Below are 24596 nucleotides of genomic sequence, written 5' to 3'. Positions count from 1 at the left end.
CTCCCTTGACACTAAACCCTTTGCATTCAATCCCCTGTTATTCAATCCAATGTTACATTAAATGTCCATGCTATACACTGTAAGAAACTATTTCTAATAATAATAGCTAATACTTATAATAAATCACACAGGCCTGACTCAAGCTCATGTTCTCACCTATTCTTTCTGCTCCTCCTTCCCCACTGGTCCACTAAAGTAAAGGATTAAATTTTTTTTTTTTTGAGTCAGATTCTCACTTTGTTGCCCAAGCTAGAGTGCAATGACACGATCTTCGGCTCACTGCAACCTCCACCTTCCAAGTTCGAGCAATTCTCCTGCCTCACCCTCCCAAGTAGCTAGGATTACAGGCACCTGCCACCATGCCCATCTAACGTTTGTATTTTTAGTAGAGATGGGGTTTCACCATATTGGTCAGGCTTGTCTCTTGGCCAGGCTGGTCTCGAACTCCCGACCTTGTGATCTGCCTGCCTCGGCCTCCCAAAGGGCTAGTATTACAAGGGTGAGCCACTGCTCCTGGCCAGTAATGGGGTAATTTATCCAGAGGGAGATGATAGAGCAACAGAAGCCAGCTCCTCCCAGACTTACAGCCTTCCCCTAAGAAAAATGAGTGCTCTGTCCTTCTATTTCTACCAAACATCTACCTCCATTCTACCAACACTCTCTCCCAGCTCTCTGAAGGAAATAAAGCCCTATCTGAGTTATGTGTGCAGGCACAACCATTAGTTTTGGACAAAACAGCAATAATAGATAATTGCAATGTTCAGGGTGTCTGCCCCCTACCCGATGGCCCCTCCCTGGAGTCCAAATCTCCCCTTCTCTGCTTCATGCTGTAGGAAACTGCAGAACTGACAATGAGGTTATGAAATGCCTGGGCGCATAAAAGGCAGACAGTGCTAGACTTCAGGAGACTATTCAAGGCTGGCTTTATTTAGTGTGTCTCACAGCCACTAATTGCCGGGCAGATCCTGATGCCATAGCTGATAGAACAGCACAAGGCAGCTAGGACACCCGCAATGTGGCCTTCTGGAAGTGGGACCAAAAGTCCATTCTCATAACTTGTCTTAAAAGTAGGTTCCCCTCTGGTTCAGCCACATCCACTGCTGGTGACCTCACTTCAAACCCGGCTGTGCTGCACTGGGGCTGCTGACACACACCTGACTATCACAAGTCGCTGTCCTTTGTCATATTCTTCCTGCTGGTGCAATATTTTTCTTCCTGCCTATGGCCTAATTTTTAGGGCAGGAAGTTGAAAATAAGACCTTCCATCTGTTCCCACTTCTAAAATATTAGGTGTAAAGAAATATTCTCTCTGAATTAAAAACTTTCCACATTGAACTTCTAACTTGAAAGTTACTCTACTTTTTTATTTCCCCTTTCCCCTCTTCTTTTCTTCTCCTTTGATTCCTTTTTACTGAAATCCATCCCCAGCGTCTCCTCTCTCTCCACATTACCCCCATCCCTCTTCTTCAGTTCCTATCCTTATATTACCCATCTTCTCTCCTTTCCATGTTCCAGACCACAGCAAGGCAAGAGAGGCACATAGGGCACAAAATCTAAGGAAGCTTCCTGAGGTGCAGGCTTGACCCTGAGAGTGACTGTCCGTAGACACCTCCATCACCTCGCCCTAGATCCAGCCCTGTTCCCTCCTTCCCTATGTCTCTTACTTTACATCATTCAAACAAGGATTTGTCTTCCATCTCTCCCTATTCCTTTGCTCTTTTGGCCACCTGGTAGAATGTTTATTCCTTATACATGTAACAACTATACTATCTAGAATACTCATTCAGCTACTGTATTGAAAGCCAACTTATGTAGGGCATACACAAGATAGAAACCTATTTATTTTTCCTCTAACATTCAGGGTTAAGCAGTCCAAGGCTGATATGGCAGTTCCACAGCCTCAGGGTTCTTCCAGCCCATGGCTCTACCATCCAGCACCGGGCTTCCATCTCAGCGTCGGATGGCTGCTCCAGCACCCACCACCACCCCTACATCCCACCCAGAGGAAGGGAAGAGAGGAAGAGGAGGGTTTGCTCCAATCTCTCTCTGGGCTTGACTTCTGCTCTCACATCCCATTGGCTAGAATTCAGTTATGTCACCACACCTCCCTGCAAAGGAGGCTGAGAAATGTTTTTAAATTTTGTGCCCAGCCAAAACCTCTGTTGCTGAAAAGGGGAGAGTTGGAGGATAACTAGCAATATTTTCCATGTTTTATCGTACTGAGAAATTGCATCTTTTCTTACTCGAAATATTAGGGAGAGGAAAACAATAGCTATCCCTCTCCTATTCTTTTTCTTAATAGTGCCGCTTGAATTTTAGATGAAGTGCATTTAGATGCACTTCTATAATAAGTGGAATTTCTGGCAGAATAGTGACGATGATGATGCTGACGAAGACAAAGATGAAGGCAATAGTCGCCACCTACATATCACTGTCTAAGTGTGGACACTCTTCTAAGCCTTTTTATGAAGCCCTCCGTATTAACCCACTTTACCCCTACAACAACCTGAGAGATACGTTATTATCATCCCTATTTTACAGATGAAGTAATTGACACAGAGAAGTTGTAGTGACAGGGCCTGTAAGGGATGAATCTAGATTCAAACCTAAGTCGTCTGGCTCTAGAGGGAAACACTGTAAACAATATAAATAGATGTTATTCCTGGTGGTAACACTGGAATATGTTGCACAGTTTTAGGAGACCCCATGGCAGACGGCACCATGCTGTGATCTGGAGGTGACACTGGGGTCATTAACACCATCTTCTACATGAACGTGCAATGTGGCAGTCTAGGTCATGTCCTTCCTCCTCCCCTAATAAGTCTAGATTCTCTTCTTAATTCTGTCCAGTGCTCTCCTCCTGCTCAACTAAAGTTCTTCTTCATCTGTTTTGGGAAACTAAAGCCCCTTCTGAATGGTTTTCCAGGGCACATTGGTTGACGCCATCAGTTCAGGAGTTCCTGAACTTGTCTTCATGTCAGAGTCACCCTTAGAACCTTATAATAATGCAAACCCCCAAGCCTCACCCCAGGATATTCTGAATAAGAAAGTCTGGGCTGGGCGCAGTGGCTCACACCTGTAATCCCAGCACTTTGGGAGGCTGAGGCAGGTGGATCACGAGGTCAAGAGATCAAGACCATCCTGGCCAACATGGTGAAACCCCATCTCTACTAAAAATACAAAAACTTAGCTGGGTGTGGTGGCGGGCGCCTATAGTCCCAACTACTCAGGAGGCTGAGGCAGGAGGATGGCTTGAACCTGGGAGGTGGAGGTTGCAGTGAGCCAAGATCGTGCCACTGCACTCCAGCCTGGGTGACAGAGCGAGACTCTGTCTCAAAGATAAAAAGAAAGTTTGGGGAAATCTGTATTTCTGATACCTGATATTTGAAGTCTGTAAAGTGAAATAGTAGTATATTCATTATTATGTTCAATTAATATTAATATGCTGAATCTGATATTGAATCTCCTCTGCAGTGTCCCTCCCTGGTGATACTCAGCCTGTGTATGGAGCACACGCTAGTCCCAGGTCTGCAACAGCAGCTCACATTGACTGAGTATCCCAGGCACCGGGACAAGAATGGATGGATGATCTCATCATATCCACCCGAAAGCCCTCAGAGCTCAGCGCAATTACCACCGACCACAGGGAAACAGACTCCAAATGTTAAGTGTGTGCCTCAGGTCATAAGCTGGTAAGTGAAGTGCTCTGGTGCATGCGAGCCTGGTGTGCTGACTTTAAAGTTAGCATACTTACCTGCCATGCAGTCCTGCTCCTGGGCTGCAGCGCCTCCTCCCAGCCGTGCTTTGACCTCTCCTCATTTCTTATACCTTATTCTTTTTTTTTTTTTTTTTTGACAAAGTCTCACTCTGTCTACCAGGCTGGGGTGCAGTGGTGCAATCTCAGCTCACTACAACCTCCACCTCCCGGGCTCAAGCGATTCTCCTACCTCAGCCTCCTGAGTAGCTGGGACTACAGGTGCGTGCCACCATGCCTGGTTAATTTTTGTATTTTTAGTAGAGACAGGGTTTCACCATGGTGGCCAGGCTGGTCTCGAACTCCTGGCCTCAAGTGATCTGCCTGTCTCGGCCTCCCAAAGTGTTGGGATTACAGGCGTGAGCCACCGCACCCAGCCTCCATTTTTAAAATATGAAAACTGCAACTCGAAGAAGTCAAGAAAGTGGTCCAAGTCAAATAACTTATACGTGGCTCAGGTAGACCTCGAATCACATTTGTCTGAGCCAAAATCCCAGGTTCCTCTCCATAAGTCACACAGCTTTCCTGCAGAGTCCCGCAGCCCCACAACCCAGCCACGTGTGACCTCAGCATAGGCAACACATGCAGCTGACCTTAAATAGATGTTTCTGGCCAGACACGGTGGCTCACACGTGTAATCCTAGCACTATGGGAGGCAGAGGCGAATGGACTGCCTGAGCTCAGGAGTTTGAGACCAGCCTGGGCAACGTGGCAAAACCCCAACTCTACTAAAAATACCAAAGAAGATTGGCTGGGTGTGGTGGTGCACACCTGTAGTCCCAGCTACTTGGGAGGCTGAGGCGGGAGGATTGCTTGAACCCAGGAGGTGGTGGTTGCTGCAATGAGCTGAGATCACGCCACTGCACTCCAGCCTGGGTGACAGAGCGAGACTCTGTCTCTAAATAAATAAATTAACTACCGCTTCTCATATGGGAAGATGAAGAGAAACTCTTGCACACAGACAACAGGAGACATGTATGTGAAAATTCCCTGCAGTGCTGGTCACAGCAGATAAAAACCAGGCACAGCCCACATGCCCTTCAGTGGAAGAACAGATGAAAGAAATGTGGGCTATTCACTCAGCAGAACGTTATGCAGCAGCCAAAACAACAGACATGCCACAATAGAGAAGAATCTAAGCAATGTAATCTTAAATCAAAAAAGCAACCAGCCAGGCACATTGGCTTACACTGTAATCCCAGCATTTAGGGAGGCAGAGGCAGGAGGATTGCTTGAGCCCAGGGTTTCGAGACCATCCTGGGCAACACAGCAAGACCCCATCTCTACAAAAAGAAAGAAAAGTCCCGGGGTGGTGGCTCATGCCTGCAATCCTAGCACTTTGGGAGGCCAAGGCAGGTGGATCACCTGAGGTCAGGAGATCAAGACCAGCCTGGCCAACATGGTGAAACCTCATCTCTACTAAAAACATAAAAATTAGTGAGGCATGGTGGCACATGACTGCAGTCCCAGCTTCTCAGGAGGCTGAGGCAGGAGCATCGCTTAAACCTGGGTGGCAGAGGTTGCAGTGAGCTGAGATCGCACCACTGCACTCCAGCCTGTGCAGCAAAGTGAGACTCCACCTCAAAAAAAAAAAAAAAACACTAACATTTTTTAAATGCATCTTTAGGAATGCATATAGATGCAATTCACCTAAAAATGAAAGCAAAAGATTGATGGACAGAGGAATCAGGATGATTCCCAATTTGGGGAGTGAGGTGGGATGAGCATATGGTTAAACATAGGTTATTACCAAGGCCCTAGCTTTTGCTTTGGGTTTACAGAGCCTTATTACATTGGAATAAGCGAATGAATGAAATTGGACAGTCTGTGGGTGAATGATCAGTGTGTCAGAATTCCATTATGATGATTGACCCAATTCTGAGCACCCTGAGGTCCAATTTAAAGAAAAGCTAGGTTAACAGATGAAGAAATGATTTGGCCTGATGCATTATCAGCTCTTGGAAGGAGGGATTGACTTCTCTTCCCAGTTTTGATCCTCAGCTGTGTGCCTTGAGGAAGACAGTCACAAACGGCAGCACAAAGGAGCCCAGAGAGAATATATGAACTTGAACCAACTGACCGCTGCGAGCAGGGCAGGTTGTTTAAGAGGGGATTCCATGGCCAAGTGAAGTGTGACTTCAGCAGAGGCTCTCAAAACTATGATGCCTCCCACGCAGAGAGCACACATGCATCCATGTGCACACACTGGCTGCTGCTATGGAAAAAAACCACCTGTAACACCCACAGTCCAGGAGAAAACCTGAAGAGCAAATGCTTCCCCAAAGGTGACATGTGCATTTAAAATCACAGTATGATGCAAACGACATATCTTCTCTCCTAAAAGTATATTTCTCACATGGAAAGAGGGGTATGCCACATGAGAGAGAGGAAATAGAGCAGAAAGAATGGCTGAGAGAAGCACAGGTAAGTTTTGCTGGTTTTTTATACTTCGACTGGCCCTCCCTGAAGACGGGGCAATAGAAGTTCCTCCTCCCTGGGGCTGTTGAGCTTATCAATTCTCTGATGACACAGTCACCAAGTTCCGAGACCCTGCCGGAGACAAATGTCCACAAGGAGGAGGCAGCGAGCTTCAAAGAGCCTGGCAGTCAATGAAGGAGCCTGCCTAGATGCCGCTTCTCCCACAGCCTGAAGCTGCTGTGCTCTGTGCTACAGGACAGCACTACCGCGCTGATGACCATTAGAAGGACCACGCGCTGAAGTCCCAGCTACTAGGGAGGCTGAGTTGGGAGGATCGCTTGAACCTAAGATGTCGAGGCTGCAGTGAGCTGGGATCACTCCACGGCACACCAGCCTGAGCAACAGAGAGAGACGCAATCTCAAAAAAACAAAAACCAAGAAGAACCACAAGCTCCTGGAGTCCTAGCCCATGGGGATAGTCGGATAGTCTCTTTCTCTCTCTCTTTTTTCCATTTTATTTATTTATTTATTTGAGATTGAATCTCGCTCTGTCACTCAGGCTGGAGTACAGTGGCTGAATCTTGGCTCACTGCAACCTCCACCTCCCAGGCTCAAGCAATTCTCCTGCCTCAGCCTCCCGAGTAGCTGGAATTACAGGTGCCTACCACTATGCCCCGCTAATTTTTTGTATTTTTAGTAGAGACGGGGTTTCACCATGATGGCCAGGCTGGTCTTGAACTCCTGACCCCAGGTGATCTGCCCACCTCAGCCTCCCAAAGTGCTGGGATTACAGGCATGAGTCACCATGACCGGCCCCATGGGGGTGGTCTTAATGCCACAGGTTCCAGGTAAGAGTGGCTACTGTCTGTCCCAGGAATGATGGTGTTGGGGCAGATATGGCGATGTCACCAAGCACTTTCTGTACACTTCTGGAGAGACAGACCCCCTTGGCATGTCCTCCTCCTGATCCTGACTGAGTGGCAGGATAGGTTCGAACTTGGCATCAACAAAGTTCAGTGTGCCAGAGAGTTTTTCCAACTATGGAGCTAAAAGCACCAAACAAAGCTCCACAGTCCCTTCCTGAGCCACACTTCTCGGCTGATGATTCTACAAGCAGAAGGCAGCTGCAGGATGGTGGAAAGCGTATCAACGTGGGGCCAGACCACTAGGGACTGAATCTTGGCTCTGTCTGCCATCTGCAGGATCCTGGTGATTAACTTAATGTCCCAGAGTCTCACTTTCATCATCTGTAAAATGGGAAGAATTATAGCCTCCTCCAGGGGAGTATTGGATAACATTAAGTAGATAGTACGTGCAAAAGAATCTATGACATCATGCGACATTGTTGTCACAATAAAAGTTCACTTGTTCATCATGCATCCTTGTATCTCCCAGAAAGCACCCAATGGAAAAGGCAAACGACACGGCAGCAGAAGTCTGGCATCATGGGCAGGGCCTGGGTGGCCTTACAGAGGCCCTCTCTTATTAGAGGCTGCTTCTCAATGGTCAAAAAGGTGGCTCCTTGGGATGCTGGGACAGGAGAAGGTATCACTGGGGGACTTTTCTAGGGAAGGAAACTTTTGTGCCTAGTGGCCACTTCCTGGGTGAAGCCATCCCCGAGTCCCACCTTCCTCCTCACCTCCAGGCAGAGCAAGCGGTCATCCCCTCTGGACTTCTGGCATGCTCATGTTATTCACAGTTGACAGCTCCCATATTGAGTACCCCGTATATACCAGGCACTGGGCTCAGCACTTACCATGCATCCCTTTTTTTTTTTTTTTTGAGACAGGGTCTTGCTGTGTCGCCCAGGCTGGGGTGCAATAGAGCACTCTCGGCTCACTGAAGCCCCTGCCTCCCGGGTTTAAGCGATTCTCATGCCTCAGCCACCCAAGAAGCTGGGATTACAAATGCACACCACCACGCCCAGCTCATTTTTGTATTTTTAGGAGAGACGAGGTTTCACCATGTTGGCCAGGCTGGTCTCGAACTCTGGACCTCAAGTGATCCACCTGCCTCGGCCTCCCAAGGTGCTGGGATTACAGGCTTGAGCCACCGGGCCCGGCCGCATTCTTTCATTTAATCCTCATAATGACACTTTGAAAGAGGAAAGTGAAGATTAGCAACATGAAATAATAGACAAAGCTGCACAGATAACACACAGTGGAGTCAGGACGCAGACCCAGGTCTGCTGGGTCCAAGCTTGAGCTTTCAGCCACTGCACTACACTGCCTCCCTCATGCACCATCATGACCCTTATCCCACGATATGATCTTTCTGCACCTGTTAGTCACAAGTGGTAGACTGTCAGCTGTTTAGAGTCAGGAACTGTAGCTCTTTTGTCTATTTATCCTGAGTACCTAGCACAGTACCTGGCTAAGAATGAATGAAAGGAAGGAAGAATAAATGAACAGATCTTCTCCAAAGCCCCAAGGAAGGAGACAGCACCATTGTTCCTCCTAGGTCAATACAAATCAAAACCTCCATCCCCATCCAAGCATGCCAGAGGGGGAGTGGAGAGGTGCTTGCATATGGAGGCTGCCCCTTCCCTGCAGTGCACCCCTCACCCATTCTAACAGCCCACAGCTTAGTCACGGGGGAAACGTTGCAGTGAGCCGAGGTTGTGCCACTGCACGGGCAACCGAGCGAGACTCTGTCCTTAAAAAAAGAAAGCCAATAATATTATTGTATTATATTGTATTCTTTCTAAGATTACAATATAATATATTGTATTTAATATATTGTATCTAAGAATAAATATTATATACTATAAGAAAAAGAAAGTTATCTAAATACAAAGAAGCCATCCTATATAATATTATATATTAATATATAATATCGTATTCTCAAATATAATATTGCTCAGCCTTAGAAAGAAATGAAATTCTGACACATGCTACAACATGGATGAACCTTGAGAACATTAAGCTAAGTGAAATTAGCTAGTCACAACAAGAAAAATGCTGTGTGATTCCACTCCTATGAGATACCCATATCTCCTATGAGATTCCACTCCTATGAGATACCTAGATTAGCCAAATGCATATAGACATGGAGAGTAGGAAAGTGGTTGCCAGAGGCTGGGTGGAAGCAGAATGAGGAGTTGTTGTTTAATGGGTATAGAGCGTTAGTTTCACAAAACAAAAAGAGTTCTGGAGATGAGTTGTAGAACAATGTAAATGCACTTAACACTACTGAACTGTACACTTAAAAATGGTTAAAATGGTATATTTTATACTACGTATATTTTACCACAATTTTAAAAAATTTAAATGAGAACAAATATATATATATATATATATATATATATATATATATTTTTTTTTTTTTTTTTTTTTTTTTTTTTTTTTGAGACAGAGTCTCACTCTGTCTCCCAGGATAGAGTGCAGTGGTGCAATCTCGGCTCACTGCAACCTCCACCTCCCAGGTTCAAGTGATTCTCCAGCACCAGCCTCCCAAGTAGTTGCAATTACACGCACATGCCGCCACGCTTAGTTAATTTTTGTATTTTTAGGGACAGGGTTTCACCATGTTGGCCAGGCTGGTCTCGAACTCCTGACCTCAAGTTATCCACCCGCCTCGGCCTCCCGAAGTGCTGGGATTAGGCATGAGCCACCGCACCTGGGCAACAAAAATATAATTCTTGGAAACTGAAAAGAATTTTGCTAAAAAGTAATGAATTCATTGTAAGGATTTTAAAGATGAGAGTAAGGAAATATCCTAGTTCATAGAGCAAAAAAGACAAAGAGATGGAAAATGATAATATCTGACTACTTGGGAACTTTAGAAAATAATAGTAACAATTAAGGGGAGAAAAAAATCAAATCAAGAGAATTTCCCAGAGAGGAAAGGAGACATAACATCTTCAAATTGAAAGGGTAGACTGAGTACCCAGCACCATAGATATAAATAGGCATATGGTTATATAAATTCATGCAGAATATCAGAAAACCATAGATTAAGAAAAGATTTTAGAGGCTGGGCGCAGTGGCTCATGCCTGTAATCCCAGGACTTTGGGAGGCTGAGGCGGATGGATCACCTGAGGTCAGGAGTTCAAGACAGACCATCCTGGCTAACATGGTGAAACCCCGTCTCTACTAAAAATACAAAAATTAGCCAGGCGCAGTGGCATGTGTCTGTAATCCCAGGTACTCAGGAGGCTGAGGCAGGAGAATCGCTTGAACCTGGGAGGCAGAGGTTGCAGTGAGCCGAGGTCACACCACTGCACTCCGACAAAGACAGAGAAGAAAGAAAGAGAAAGAGAGGGAGGGAGGGAGGGAGGGAGGGAGGGAGGGAGGAGGGAGGAAGGAAGGAAGGAAGGAAAGAAGGAAGGAAGGAAGGAGGGAAGGAAGGAAGGAGGGAAGGAAGGAAGGAAGGAAGGAAGGAAGGAAGGAAGGAAGGAAGGAAGGAAAGGAAAGAGAAAGAGAGAAAGAAAGAAAAGAAAGAAAGAAAGAAAGAAAGAGAAAGAAAGAAAGAAAGAAAATAATAGAAAAGAAAGGCTTCCAAAGCAAAAAACAAATACTAAATACTAAAACAGGCCATCCCCAAAGGCAGAGGAATTAGTCTAGCAAAAGACTTTCTACGAGCAGCACTTCAATTAGCAATATTAACTCCTAAGAGTATCCAGGAAAACAATGCAATAATGTCTTCAAACCCCCGAGAAAGAGCCTTCAACCTGGAATTCCAAATCCAGCCCAAATTGAGTAGGAGCAGAACAAATACATTTTCAGATATGTAAAGACTCAGGAAGTTCACCTCCCATGCTCTCTTTCTTAAGCAATTATTTAAGTAAATTCTTAAGTCACTTCTTTGAATACTTATTCATGAGGAATAAAGCAAGAAAAGTAAACCAAGTTCATGAGAGAGTAGACCAAGAAAGCAGAATAAATGAGCCACAGAAATACTGAATCCGTGTAAGAATAGAACTAAAGGAAAATGTCAGAGCTATAGCTACGCAGCAGGCCCAGAAGACAACCAGTTCTTGGAATAAACAGATAGAACACTGTGTCAGAGAGGTTTGTGAGATGATGTAGATGAGAGCTTAGAAAATGAGCCTTGAGCATCTGTTGAAGGCCCTGAATTCAATGTTTAAAAACAAATTAGAGCCAGGAGCAGTGGCTCATGCCTGTAATCTCAGCACTTTGGGAGGCCAAAGCAAGAGGATTGCTTGAGCTCAAGAGTTCAAGACCAGCCTGGGGAACATGGTGAAACTCCATTTCTCCAGAAAATTAGCCGGGCATGGTGGCTCATGCCTGTGGTCCCAGATATTCAGGAGGCTGAGGTGGGAGGATCAGTTGAGCCTAGGAAGTCAAGTGTGCAATGAGCCATGTTCACACCGTTGTACTCCAGCCTTGATGACAAGGTGAGATCTTGTCTCAAAAAACAAAAATTGAAAAAGTAAATTAGAAACTCAGGGGGAAGAAGTAAAACAAAGTCATTATCTAATGCAAAGAAGCCAATCCATATCAGAACACGAAGTCACTGAGAGTCAAGAAAAGAATGGAATGCATACCAAAGAGTGGAAAGCTGGAAGATATGAGGAACATAATGAAGAAGACATGCATTTTCTTTTTTTTTTTTTTTTTTTGAGACGGAGTCTTTCTCTGTCCCCCAGGCTGGAGTGCAGTGGCGTGATCTCGGCTCACCACAACCTCCACCTCCTGGGTTCACACCATTTTCCTGCCTCAGCCTCCCGAGTAGCTGGGACTACAGGCGCCCGCCAACACGCCCGGCTAATTTTTTGTATTTTTAGTAGAGACGGGGTTTCACCGTGTTAGCCAGGATGGTCTCGATCTCCTGACCTCGTGATCCGCCCGCCTCGGCCTCCCAAAGTGCTGGGATTACAGGCCTGAGCCACCACGCCCGGCGAAGACGTGCATTTTCTTTCTCAAAAAGCAAAAAGAGAGGCAATCATAAACTTCAGAGAAAACAATAAATATATAAAAATACAAAGCGCAGATTAAAACTGTGCCATGATTTTGAGCAATGGGTCTATTATTAAAAAGAGTGAGCATAATGTGAGACCTTAAATTAGATCCTGGATCAGAATTAGGAAATTGGGTAAAAACCTAGGAAATGCAAGTGAAAAATGAACTTCCATAATAGTATCAGTATTGGTTCATAGCTGTGACAAAGACACCATAAGAATATAAGATGTTCCTAGCAGGAGAAACTGGGTGTGGGATACACCAGAGCTCTCTGTACTAACTTTGCAGCTCTTCTACAAATAAAATAATTCTAAAATTAAAAAAAAATTAAAAAGCCAGGCACAGTGGCTCATGCCTTTAATCCCAGCACTTTGGGAGACCAAGATAGGCAGATCACCTGAATTCACGAGTTCAAGACCAGCCTGGCCAACATGGTGAAACCCTGTCTGTACTAAAAATACAAAAATTAGCCAGGTGTGGTTGTGGGTGCCTGTAATCCCAGCTACTCGGGAGGCTGAGGCAGGAGAATTGTTTGAACCCGGGAGGTGGAGGTGGTAGTGAGCTGAGATTGTGCCACTGTACTCCAGCCTGGGTGACAAGAGTGAGACATTGTCTCAAAAATAAATAAATTAATTAATTAATTAAATACCATAAAACTTGGTTTTTTTAAAAAGTATATCTGAAAGAGGTTGGGAAATGACGGGGAAAGAAGTGAAAAGAAGGATAGGAATGCTAAAGCTTCATCTTAGACCTTGGCGACTCCAAAAATATCATCTACGGTTCACAAAGCAAGGAATGGAGGTTGGAGTCTGTGTGTGAAATTGCAGAGTCGACTGGTGGAGGAACAGAAAATGGTGGCATAACTATATTGAAAAGACTGTGCAGAGGAAATATAAGGGTACTAGTCAACAGATGTTTGTAACTGGTAGACAACAAAAAATGGCATTATAGGAACTAAAAACAGAGCCAAAAAAAAAAAAAAAAAAAAAGGAGCAAGGGCAGGGGGAAGTTGCCGTGGAGGAGAAGGGCTCAGGGTAGGGATAAGAGAGATGTCGAAGCCCTTCCATACCATTTAAATTTTTGCATATGCATTTGTTACTTTGATCAAAATTTTCAAAATGACACAAACAAAAAATTGTACCTATCCAGTTCACATCATGACAGATATGGAAACAGAATCCATCATAGTGATTATAATTCTCAAACAAAGGGCTGAAAGCTTCTGTATTAACATGTAAAGGAGCACTCTTGGCAGGTGCGGTGGCTTACGCCTGTAATCCCAGCACTTTGGGAGGCTGAGGTGAGCGAATCACGAGGTCAGGAGTTTGAGACCAGCCTGGCCAACTTGGTGAAACCCCATCTCTACTAAAAATACAAAAAATTATCTGGGCGTGGTCGTGGGCCCCTGTAATCCCAGCTACTTGGGGGGCTAAGGCAGGAGAATTGCTTGAATCCGGGAGGTGGAGGTTGCAGTGAGCCAAGATCATGCCACTGCACTCCAGCCCAGGCGACAGTGCAAGACTCCGTCTCAAAAAACAAACGAACAAAGAAGAGGAATTGAACACAGAAAAGTCAATATTCACACCCTGATAACTAGGACTGGAAGAGGAAACTTAGAGACACACCTTAGGACTCCATACGGCAGAAACGTTTCCCAGGCAGACGGAGCTGAGGCAAGAGGCAGCTACAGGAGAGGGGAGTTAACAGTTGGCAAGAAAGCTGCCCCTCCCTGTTTGGGGAAACATGCATGAGACAGTCCTTATCCATACAAATGACCTCCCTAGCACATGGAGACAGGATTAGAAAATGTCACTTCTAAAACTTTTAAATCAGAAGCCCTGCAGAATGAGCCACCCATCCTGAGAGATGGTCTGCAAATGTACTTACCAAAGACACTTGAATGGCCCCAAATCTCAGAAAGATATCAATCCAAAATGTAATTACTATGAGAATAACTTGACTTTTTAAATTACTATGTTAATTTAGAATGTCACAAAAAAAGGCCCAAAGGGCATGAAGCTAAAAAAAAAAAGATTAGAGCTTGAAAATTTTTTGGTATTTTTCCCAGGAAAGATAATACTGTAATCTAAATGAAGGACTTTTAGTTTTAGCTTTGACAAGTGAAGAGCTGGAGGTCATCATCCCCACCCTTACAATAGGAAAAAGCTGAACAAGATCAAAATCAATGACTTTTCCTGGACCATCAGAGAACTGAGTTTGCGGGGAAACCTGCTCCTCTGAAATCTGGAGAGACAAGTGCATCCAGAAAGTCACAGCTGAGATCCGCTTACCTGGAGCAGAAGCCACCGGAACCATGAGCTGGTAGGAACACTTCTACGGTAATTTTGAGGAACTGTTGGAGGCTGAGTGGACTAATTTGAAAGTGAGAAGCTCCTGGGGGTCAGTCTTAGGTGGGCACCCACATTTTCATGGACTTTATCTCCAGAAACCCCACCAGGTTCTCACGGTGATGACTGGGAAAACCAAAGACAAAGAGAAAAATCTTGAAAGAACCCTAAGGAGGAAAAAGTAGGCTTCCTGCAGAGAAGCTAGAATAAAAATTATAGTAAATTGCCAGGCGCAGTGGCTCACGCCTGTAATCCCAGGACTTTGAGAGGCTGAGGTGGACAGATCACCTGAGGTCGGCAGTTTGAGACCAGCCTGACCAACATGGAGAAACCCCATCTCTACTAAAAATACAAAATTAGCCGGGCGTGGTGGTGCATGCCTGTAATCTCAGCTACTCGGGAGGCTGAGGAGGAGAATCGCTTGAACCTGGGAGTCGGAGGTTGCAGTGAGCCGAGATCGTGCTGTTGCACTCCTGCCTGGGCAACAAGAAAGAAACTCCGTCTCAAAAAAAAAAAATTAAAAAAAAATTATATTAAACTTCTCCTCAGAAAGTATGCAAGCATTGGTAGGAAAACAGGATGACTATAGTTAACAATAATTGAATGTATATTTCAAAATAACTACAGGAGTGAATTTGGAATGTTCCTAACACAAAGAAATCATAAATGTTTAAGGTGATGGATATCCCAACTACCCTGATTTGCTCATTCACATTGTACACTTACATAAAAATAATAACATGTACCCCATGAATACGTACAACTAGTATGTATCCACAAAAATTAAAAATTAGAAAAAAGTAATTTAAAAAAGAAAGTATGCAAGCAAAAATACAGTAGTATAAAATATTTAAAGTGTTAGAGGGGAAAATCACCAACCTAGGATTCTATATCCAGGGAAATTATCCTTCAAAAATGAAGAAGCACTGGGCATGGTGGTGTGTGCCTGTAGTGTTAGCCCTTTGGGAAGCTGAGGTAGGAGGATCCTTTGAGGCCAGAAGTTCGAGACCAGCCTAGGCAACATAGCAAGACCTCATCTCTACAAAAAAATTAAAAAATTATCTGGGCATGGTACTAGGCACTGGTAGTTCCCGCTACTTGGGAAGCTGAGGCAGAAGGATCACTTGAGCCCAGGAATTTGGGGCTGCAGTGTACTATAATCCTACTTGCAAATAGCCACTTCACTCCAGCCAGGACAACATAGCAAGATCCCATTTCTTTAAAAAAATGAAGAAGAAATAGACACTATCAGACAAACAACTGAGGAATTTGTCATCAGCTGACTTCCCTTGCAAGAAACATTAAAAAATTTTTTTTCAAGCAGGACAGTGACACATATCAGAAACTTGGATCTATATGAAGCAAAGAAGGGTGTCAGAGAAGGTATAAATGAAAGTCAAACAAAAATCTTATTTTTCCTATTCTTAATTGATCTAAAAGATCACTGTTTAAAGTAACAATAGTAGTCAGTATTTAATTATTATAGAATGTGGATAAATGACATAAATGATAGCAATGTCAGAAGGCTGGAAGGGAGGACTCAGGAATACTGTTTTTAAGGCACCTGCACTACACATGAAGCAGAAATAGTGCTATTTGAAGGTAGATTTACTTTAGTTTTAAGAATATACTGTAAACTCTAAAGAGAACTGCTTAAATTTTTTTCAGATGGAGTTTCACTCTTGTTGCCCAGGCTGGAGTGCAATGAAGTGATCTTGGCTCACTGCAACCTCTCCCTCCCAGGTTCAGGTGATTCTCCTGCCTCAGCCTGCTGGGTAGCTGGGATTACAGGCGTGCACCACCACACCTGGCTAATTTTTTTTTTTTTTTTTTTTAGTAGAGACAGGGTTTCTCTATGTTGGCCAGGCTGGTCTCAAACTCCTGACCTCAGGTGACCTATCCACCTCAGCCTCCCAAAGTGCTGGGATTACAGGTGTGAGCTACTGCGCCTGGCCTAAAATTTTTTAAGAATAATTTTTTACTGATATTCTGAAAGAAGAAAAAAATTTTAAAAATCATATAAATTGCTCAGAGAGTGCAGAAGCAGTAGCATCTGTAAATGAATAAAAAGCAGTTACAAACATGGTCAATATTAATCCAAATATAGTAACAATCACTTTAAATATGAATGGCTTAATACACTAATTAAAGGACAGAGATTGTCAGAGGGGATAAAAGAGGAAGATCCAATTATATGCTGCCTACAAGAAATATACTTTAAATATAAAGACTCCAAAGTTTAAACATAAAGGGATGGAAGAAGTTATACAACACACTGATCAAAAGAAAACTGGAGTAGTGATGTTAATTCCAGACAAAGAAGACTTAGAACAGGGAAAATTGTTAGGAGTAAATGGGACCCCTACCTAATGACAAAGGGAATTAGTTCTCCAAGAAATGTGCATGCACCTGATAACAGAGTGTCAAAATACATGAGGCAAAAACAAATAGAAATACAAAGAGAAAAAGACAAATCCACGGTAGAGATGGAGAATTGAAAACCCTCTGTCAGTAACTGATAGATCTAGCAGGAATACAATACATAAAGGATATAGTTGACTTGAAGAACACTATCAATCAACTCGATCTGACTGGCATTTATAGAATACTCTATCCAACAATAACAAAACACACATTCTTCTCAAGCTCACCTAGAATGTTCACCAAGATAAGACCTCAAAACACATCTTAACAAATTTAAAAGAATAGGAAGACACAACATATGTAATTCTAAATTAATAGTATTGTTATATAACGGACACATTCGCTAAAGAATACCTACTTTCCTTTACTTTTATTGTTTGCTCATGTGAAAGGAAAAATGAATCTTGGGACCCAAAAATCACTAAGCTAAAGGGAAAAATCAGGCTGGGAACGCTTAGGGCAAACCTACCTCCCATTCTATTCAAAGTCATCCCTCTGCTCACTGAGATAGATACATATCTGATTGCTTCCTTTAGAAAGACTAATCAGAAACTCGAAAGAATGCAAACATTTTTCTCTTATCTACCTTTGACCAAGAAGCCCCCCCCACTTTGAGTTGTCTTGCCTTTCTGGACCAAACCAGTGTACATCTTACATATATTGATTGATGGCTCATGTCTCCCCAAAATACATAAACCAAGCTGCCCCCCGACCACTTTGAGCATGCCATCAGGACCTCCTGAGGCTGTGTCATGGTGTGTGTCCCTAACTTTGGCAAAATAAACTTCCTAAATTGACTGAGAGCTGTCTCAGATATTTGGGGTTCACACTCAACAATATGCCTTCGGATGATCTCATCTGCCTAGCTAATGCCTGCTCATGCTCAGCCCAAACTTAAAGATTAAAACTTTAATACAGTATAATAAAAGCATAAACAAAGTTAATCATTGAAAAGTAATCCACAGCCAGGTGCAGTGGCTCACACCTGTAATCCCAGCAACTTGGGAGGCTGAGGCAGGCAGATTGTTTAAACCCATGAGTTCAAGCCTGGGCAATGTGGCAAAACCCGTCTCTAAAAAAGATACAAAAATTAGCCAGGCATGGTGGCACACACGTGTTGTCCCGGCTAGTCAGGGGGTTCAGGCAGGAGGATTGCTTGAGCCCGGGAGGTCGAGACTGCAGTGAGCTTTAATTGAGCCACTGCACTCTAGCTCGGGTGACAGAATGAGACCATGTCTCAAAAAAACAAGAAAGAAAAGAAAAGAAATCTTTGCAGAATAATGCAATATTTATGACACAAAGGATTAATGCCCATAATGTAAAAATCGATTTTATAAATCAATAAAAGAGCACATTCATTCTTGACTTAACTCATTCTCTATACAGTAGCCAAAGTAGTATCTTTAAAACCCAGATCTAGCTATGCCATTTCCCTACTTGAAGTCCTTCAATGGCTTCACATTGCCGTTAGAATGAAGTTCAAAACCCTTAACATGATCCACCTGATCTGGTCCTTATCTATCTCTAGATTGGTCTCCCATTACCCTTCTCTCATCTTTCTCAGGACTCTAGCCACACTGGTCTTTTCTCAGCTCTTCACATCTTAAAGCCTCTGCTTTAAAGCCGATCGCTTTGCCTGGAATCACCCCACCACCACCACCCTCTTCGACCAATGCCCGCTTTTCCTTCAGATCTCAGCTTAAACATCATTTCTCATGAAAGTCTTCCATCATCAATTCTGGATTGGTTCAGATCCTCTGCTATTTGCTCTATAAACCTGAACAAACAGAATCATGTTTCTGAACCTTCAGAAATCCAAACAAGACCCTGAGGAGTGACCCTTCCAAGGAATGTGAGGTTCCAGGCAAAGCCTCTGGAATCTATAGTAGTCAGGGTTGGTGAGGAAGCTCAGGAGAAAGTTAAGATGAGCGAGTCTAAGCTATCCATTCTGTACTTTTTTTGAGTATAGACAACTTTGAGAACTTAATAAAATCTATGGGATTCATTTCATCTTCTGGAGATTTCTTCTCCCCCAGATAAAGGCACAGAAGCAAAACTTTGTGTAATGTTATCAATGTTGCAAAGTTCCCCTAACATCCATTTATCCACCTCACATTAAGAGCCCCAACCATTGGATGTTATGTATTTGTCACAGGCTGAAAACAAACAAAACAAAAACAAAAACAATTCAGCCCAGTGAGAATCTCATAAAACAAACACATTGGTTCCCTAGCTTTGTTCATTTAATCAATATTCATTGAGTATCTACAGTATAGTGATTCCAGCAATAATAACACCTTATAAATGTAATTTGCTTTACAATTTAAAAGAAAATAAAGGCTTTTCATATACATTGTCTCACTCTTCCCCCAAACCCAATAAAGTGGGCATAGATTACTCTACCTATTTTGCAGATGAGAAAACATAAGTAATCCCAGGGAACACGAGTGATCTGGCTCACACAACTCAGCCAAAAAGGAGTGAAACCCAGGAGGAAAATGCACTCTTTTAACCCTAAGCCTGGCTCTTTCCTTCCATGTTGATATTGACTCCAAGGGCCCGTGGCTGGTACTAGGACTTGTTCTTAGTAATCTGATAATAACCCCAGGGGCCACAGTCTCAGCCTCCTGTTCCCATGGTGGTCAGCCTCACGCTGTCATATTCCAGGTGATGATGCAATTTTGCCAATCAAAGGTCGCAGCAGCAGGACTCCCCTGATGTATAGGAGAAGTAGCCAGAGCTCTCCATCCCCTGCCAGGAGAGCATAGTAGCTCACATTTATTGAGTTCTTAGTAAACGCCGGGCACTGTTATAGGCTTTTTACATGAATTAACTCATTAAATCCTCAGAACAAAACCATGAGGCAGGTACTATTATAATATTATCTCCGTTCTGTGGACACTTAGGAGAGATTAATTTGCCCGAGGTTGCACAACTAATAATTTTCAGAATCAAGATTTGAATCCTGGAGCCTGTGCTCCTAACCAAACCACCATCTGCCTCTCCTGAGCCCATTGTCCTTAACTTCTTGCGGTCATGTGTGCTGGAGAGAATGTGATTAAAGCCCTGGACCTTCTCCCTAGGAAAACGCAGGTAAACAGAATTGTGCATCTTTCAGGGACTTTGGGGACACCTAAGACCCATCTACTGTCGACCTCAGACTTAGAACCTCTATTTATCTCATACATCCTGGAGAGAATTGTACAGGGACAAAAACAAGCGCCGCCAGCGCCGCAGGACTTCGCCTCTGCAAACGTGTGAGGAGAGCTGCGCTGCGCTGAGCTGCGTGGTGACGGAGATGCCCGTTCGCTCGGGATCAGGAACGGTGAGCTCCCGGGACCGCAGTGCCCCGAGAACGCAGCCGGGTGCTGAGCCTCCGGAGTCCGGTAGCTGAATGAAATACGCAGGGATCCCCAGCCGGACCCAAATCTTGCGTCCCTGCCAGCGTCCTGGAGTGCTAAGAGGCAGGGATTGGAGCGGACAGGATCTCAGAACTCTGGTTCCAGGCGCATTAACGGCGGAGTCGCTGTTCCTGGTGCTGAAACGCTCAGTCCTGGCAGAGCGTGGCCGCCTGACCGCCTGGTACCGCGCCGCGGCCGCTGCGAGGAACTGTCCAGTGCTGAAAACGGATGCGGCCCGGCCTGCAGGGCTCAGACCCGAGCCTGCCGCACCCAGCGGAGCTCGGACAGAGCTCCTGGAAGCGCTGACGCAGAGCAAAGGGAGAGCCGGAGCGGCGAGCTCCAAGCCGGGCATGGACCTGCAGAGACCCGATTCCTACCAGGGAGGAGCTGGCCCTGACTTCAACGAGCATGTCCTGCATAAGGTAAATATCTCCTGTATTCCTCAACCTTATGTTGGAAGAGGCGCCAGCACCAGGAGTTTTCTCCACTCCCCTGACTTTGCTTTGGGACTTAATGAGAAACTAGCTTGTATCTGTGAGTCTGGGGAGCCCTTTCTGTCTGATCCTGTTTCCTGCTCAAAATAGAGATGCGTGAGCTCTTGGAGAAGGGCTGCCACCAGAGGCTCAGATGGTCAGAAGCTTCATTCATTCACTTAAATCATCTGTGTTCCTTTTTCACCCCCTCCTTCTCCTTGCCTATTTATGCCCCTGGGTGACCCCTGGCACCTTTGCTCTCCTGACCCTTGTAGGAGACTGCATTTGTCCCTGTTACGTCTGCAAGCCATGGCCAAATACCTGAATTTCTGGCCAATTTGTCTGAAATTAGAGAAATGGTCTGCAGCAGAGATGAACTGCTGTTTTCAAACCAGACTCCCTCATGGCTCCAGAAAGCTTCCCTTCAGCAGTGACTCCTTCACAGCCCCTGTAAGCATTTGCTTATTTCAAAGCACTAACATATCCATTGCTTCCTTCACTCAAGCTTCTTATGCAACTCAGTTTTCAGTAATGCAGGTCTCCCCCTAAGACGGTTGTTGGGAAAAATGGTAGCCTTTCTCAGGATAACAGTTTTAATTCAAAATCCATCACTCTGAAAGAATCAAAGCCTTATATTTGCCATAGAAGTTATTATGGCTCACGTTCCCTTTCTCTGACTTTGCCATGCCTTCCTGCTCCAGCCCTTATATTTTCTGCTTTGATAATGCCAGTTCACCTGTTAGTCCCTTGAAAGGCTGTACATGATCCTATAGGTGGAGTTTTTTAATCAAAACATCGCTTTCAAGAGTCTATGAATGCAAGCTTTGAAATAACCTAACCCAACTTCCTCCTCTATCACACAGCTTATATTTGAGGAAACTAAAATCCAGAGAGGCAAAATGACTTGTCCAGGAAAGCAAGCTGGTAAATGGCAGAGCTGATACTAAAAGCCAGAAATTACTACTCCATGTGTAGTATTCTTTCCTCTATATCCTTACTAAACTTCTCATCAAAGTGTGCTGTCCACGGACCAGCAGCATTGGCATTACCTCAGAACTTATTACAATAGAAAGCCCTGACGCTAGATTGGCTGAATCTGAATCTGCATTTTAACAAGATCTCTAGGAATAAATATGCACAATAAAGTTTTAGATGCTTGGCTGTGTGCCATGCTGCCTGTTTCTGACACAAATGAAAGAAGATCAGCTATTGAAGGAAGGAGGTCTCAAGATCTGACAGTCCATGTGTCTTCTACCTCCAGGTCTCTGAATTCCTAGGATATAGAGAAGGAGAAAAAATGTATAACAACTATCCCAGTCTAGAAATTTTAAAGCCATCACGGTTTGAAGTAAACTTGAAGAAGTTCTGTGCTATTTGATGTTGTAAATTTAGCCCAGTAAAAAGTGCATGTGAGGCCAGGCATGGTGGCTCACGCCTGTAATCTCAGCACTTTGGGAGGCTGAGGCGGTGGATCACTTGAGGTCAAGGGTTCAAGACCAGCCTGGCCAACATGGCAAAACCCATCTCTACTAAAAATACAAAAATTAGCTGGGCATGCTGGTGTGCACCTGTGATCCCAGCTACTCAGGAGGCTGAGGCAGGAGAACTGCTTGAGCCTGGGAGGCAGAGACTGCAGTGAGCCGAAATCACACCACTGCACTCCACTCTAGCCTGGGCAACAAAGCAAGACCTTGTCTCAAAAAAAAAAAAAAAAAAAAAGTTTATGCAAGCAGAGGAACATAATTACAAATCAATTACAAAATTGTCCTGGCAACTAGATATGTGGGTCTCTCTAAGTTTTTACCATCCTATAAAGGTGTAAATACTCATTTTGAAAGCTTTAAGATTGGGAGCTCAGATTGTTCAAAATATTGATCAGATGTGGTATTTTCCATTTCAATAACCCACACATGAGATGTAGGATATAGTCCATGAAGACTTTTACTTCCTTTGAGCTTATTGATCACCAAATTAAGAGTGGGAACCCATTCCAACAAGTTCCAACATATTTAAAGGCAAGTGTCTATTTACTACTAGTAAAGGCTCGATGTCATCAGCTTGGCTGTGTGAGCACCCTGAGAGCAGGAGCCAGCCTTAAACCTGTGGTGCCCAGCAGAGTGACCTATGTATGTAAGGAAAGTTTTCCTTCTTATATAGTGCAGACAACAACCCCCTAATACTACTTTATGATTGTGCATGATGTTTTATTGTGATCCACTTAAAACTCTTTTTGTAAAGGGGTAGGGCATCAACTATTTGTATTATTTTTAAAATTACTATGTAGTAGAGTCCAAGGAGTTCCCATTGATTAATTAGTGTCTATTGTCCATGAGAAGCAGGGCTCCCCTCCAACATTAATTGCTAGAATAAATTCTTTTTTTGAAGTGGGGTCTCACTCTGTCACCCAGGCCGGAATGGAGTGGTGTGATCTCAGCTCACTGCAACCTCTGCCTCCCAGGCTCAAGTGATTCTCCCACCTCAGCCTTCCCAGTAGCTGGAACTGCAGGCATGTGCCACCACGCCTGGCTAATTTTTTGGTTGTTGTTGTTTTGTAGAGACAGAGTTTCACCATGTTGGCCAGGCTGGTCTCGAACTCCTGGCCTTAAGAGATCCACCTGCTCGGCCTTCCAAAATGCTGGCATTTTGAGCCACCATGCCCAGCATGGAGAAATGATTTTTTAAATAGACTTGTTATTGATACATAACAAACACCACTTTGGGAAGCTGAGGCGGGCAGATAACTTGAGGTCAGGAGTTCAAGACCAGCCTGGCCAACATGGCGAAACTTTGTCTCTACTAAAAATACAAAAATCAGCCAGGCATGGTAACACACTCCTGTAATTTCAGCTACTAGAGAGGCTGAGACAGGAGAATCACTTGAACTCAGGAGGTAGAGACTGCAGTGAGCCTGGATCACGCCACTGCACTCCAGCATCAGCGACAGAGCAAGACTCCATCTCAAAAAAACAAAAAGAAATATGACAAACACCAAAAAATCCTGAATCTTATGTGTCTACTTTGGTGAATTATTACAAAGTGAACATACCTGTGCAACCACTATCAAGAGAAAGAAATAGAAACTTGTCAGCTTCCCAAGAGCCCCCCTCCCACATTCCACTTGCCACACACCCTCCCCCAGAGATTATCATTACAGAGGAAGAAGTATCATCTCGCGTTTTGACAGCACAGCAGATGTTATGTAGGGTAGTCCTGGAAACTTGCCAGAGAAGAGATATTGTTGTATGACGAAACGAAACTCCTGGCTTGGAAAAAGGCAAACCTTGATGTGACTTTGAGCAACATCTGTGAGTCTTACTTTTCTTAGCTATAAAATAGGAATGATAATACCTGCCTTATTATTTTTGAGGAAGGATGTTAGATAATATAATGTAAAGTATATATATAAAATCTCTGGAATATAGGAAGCATTCAATAAAAGTGGTTGTATTGGCTGGGCGAGGTGGCTCCCAGAACTTTGGGAGGCCAAGGAGGGTGAATCATGAGGTCAGGAGATCAAGACCATCCTGGCCAACGTGGTAAAACCCCATATCTACTAAAAATACAAAAATTAGCCAGGGGTGGTGGCACGCACCTGTAGTCCCAGCTACTCAGGAGGCTAAGACAGGAGAATTCCTTTAACCCGGGAGGCAGAGGTTGCAGTGAACCAAGATCACACCACTGCACTCCAGCCTGGTGACAGAGTGAGACTACATCTGAAAAAAAAAAGAAAAGTGGTTGTATTAGGGCATGCATCTTGGGCTCCAAAGCAGCTTCAATGGGTGTCACATTCAGTCTCACCTAAAATGATGAGCTTTGTGAGAAGAGTAGCAGCTTCATACACAGAGAGCCTCAG

The 24596-nt window shown here is 44.2% G+C and overlaps 1 protein-coding gene across 3 annotated transcripts in view; it reads left to right on the top strand.

Moving 5' to 3' along the window:
- The first annotated feature begins 19448 nt into the window (after positions 1 to 19448).
- Positions 19449 to 24596, top strand: part of RAB37 (RAB37, member RAS oncogene family) — a 66605-nt gene continuing 61457 nt past the window's right edge. The window contains exon 1 of one of the 3 annotated variants that reach the window (XM_030827963.1): positions 19449 to 20692. In XM_030827963.1, coding sequence (XP_030683823.1) covers positions 20264 to 20692 — 429 coding nt within the window. In that variant the 5' untranslated portion in view covers positions 19449 to 20263. The remainder of the gene's footprint in view (positions 20693 to 24596) is intronic. The other 2 variants (XM_030827965.1, XM_030827964.1) reach the window with 2 other exon arrangements.

The sequence above is a fragment of the Nomascus leucogenys genome, chromosome 14, assembly GCF_006542625.1.
Source record: "Nomascus leucogenys isolate Asia chromosome 14, Asia_NLE_v1, whole genome shotgun sequence".
NCBI lineage: Eukaryota > Metazoa > Chordata > Mammalia > Primates > Hylobatidae > Nomascus > Nomascus leucogenys.
Note: the sequence above shows the minus strand (reverse complement) of the source record. Positions and strands in the feature narration are given on the sequence as shown.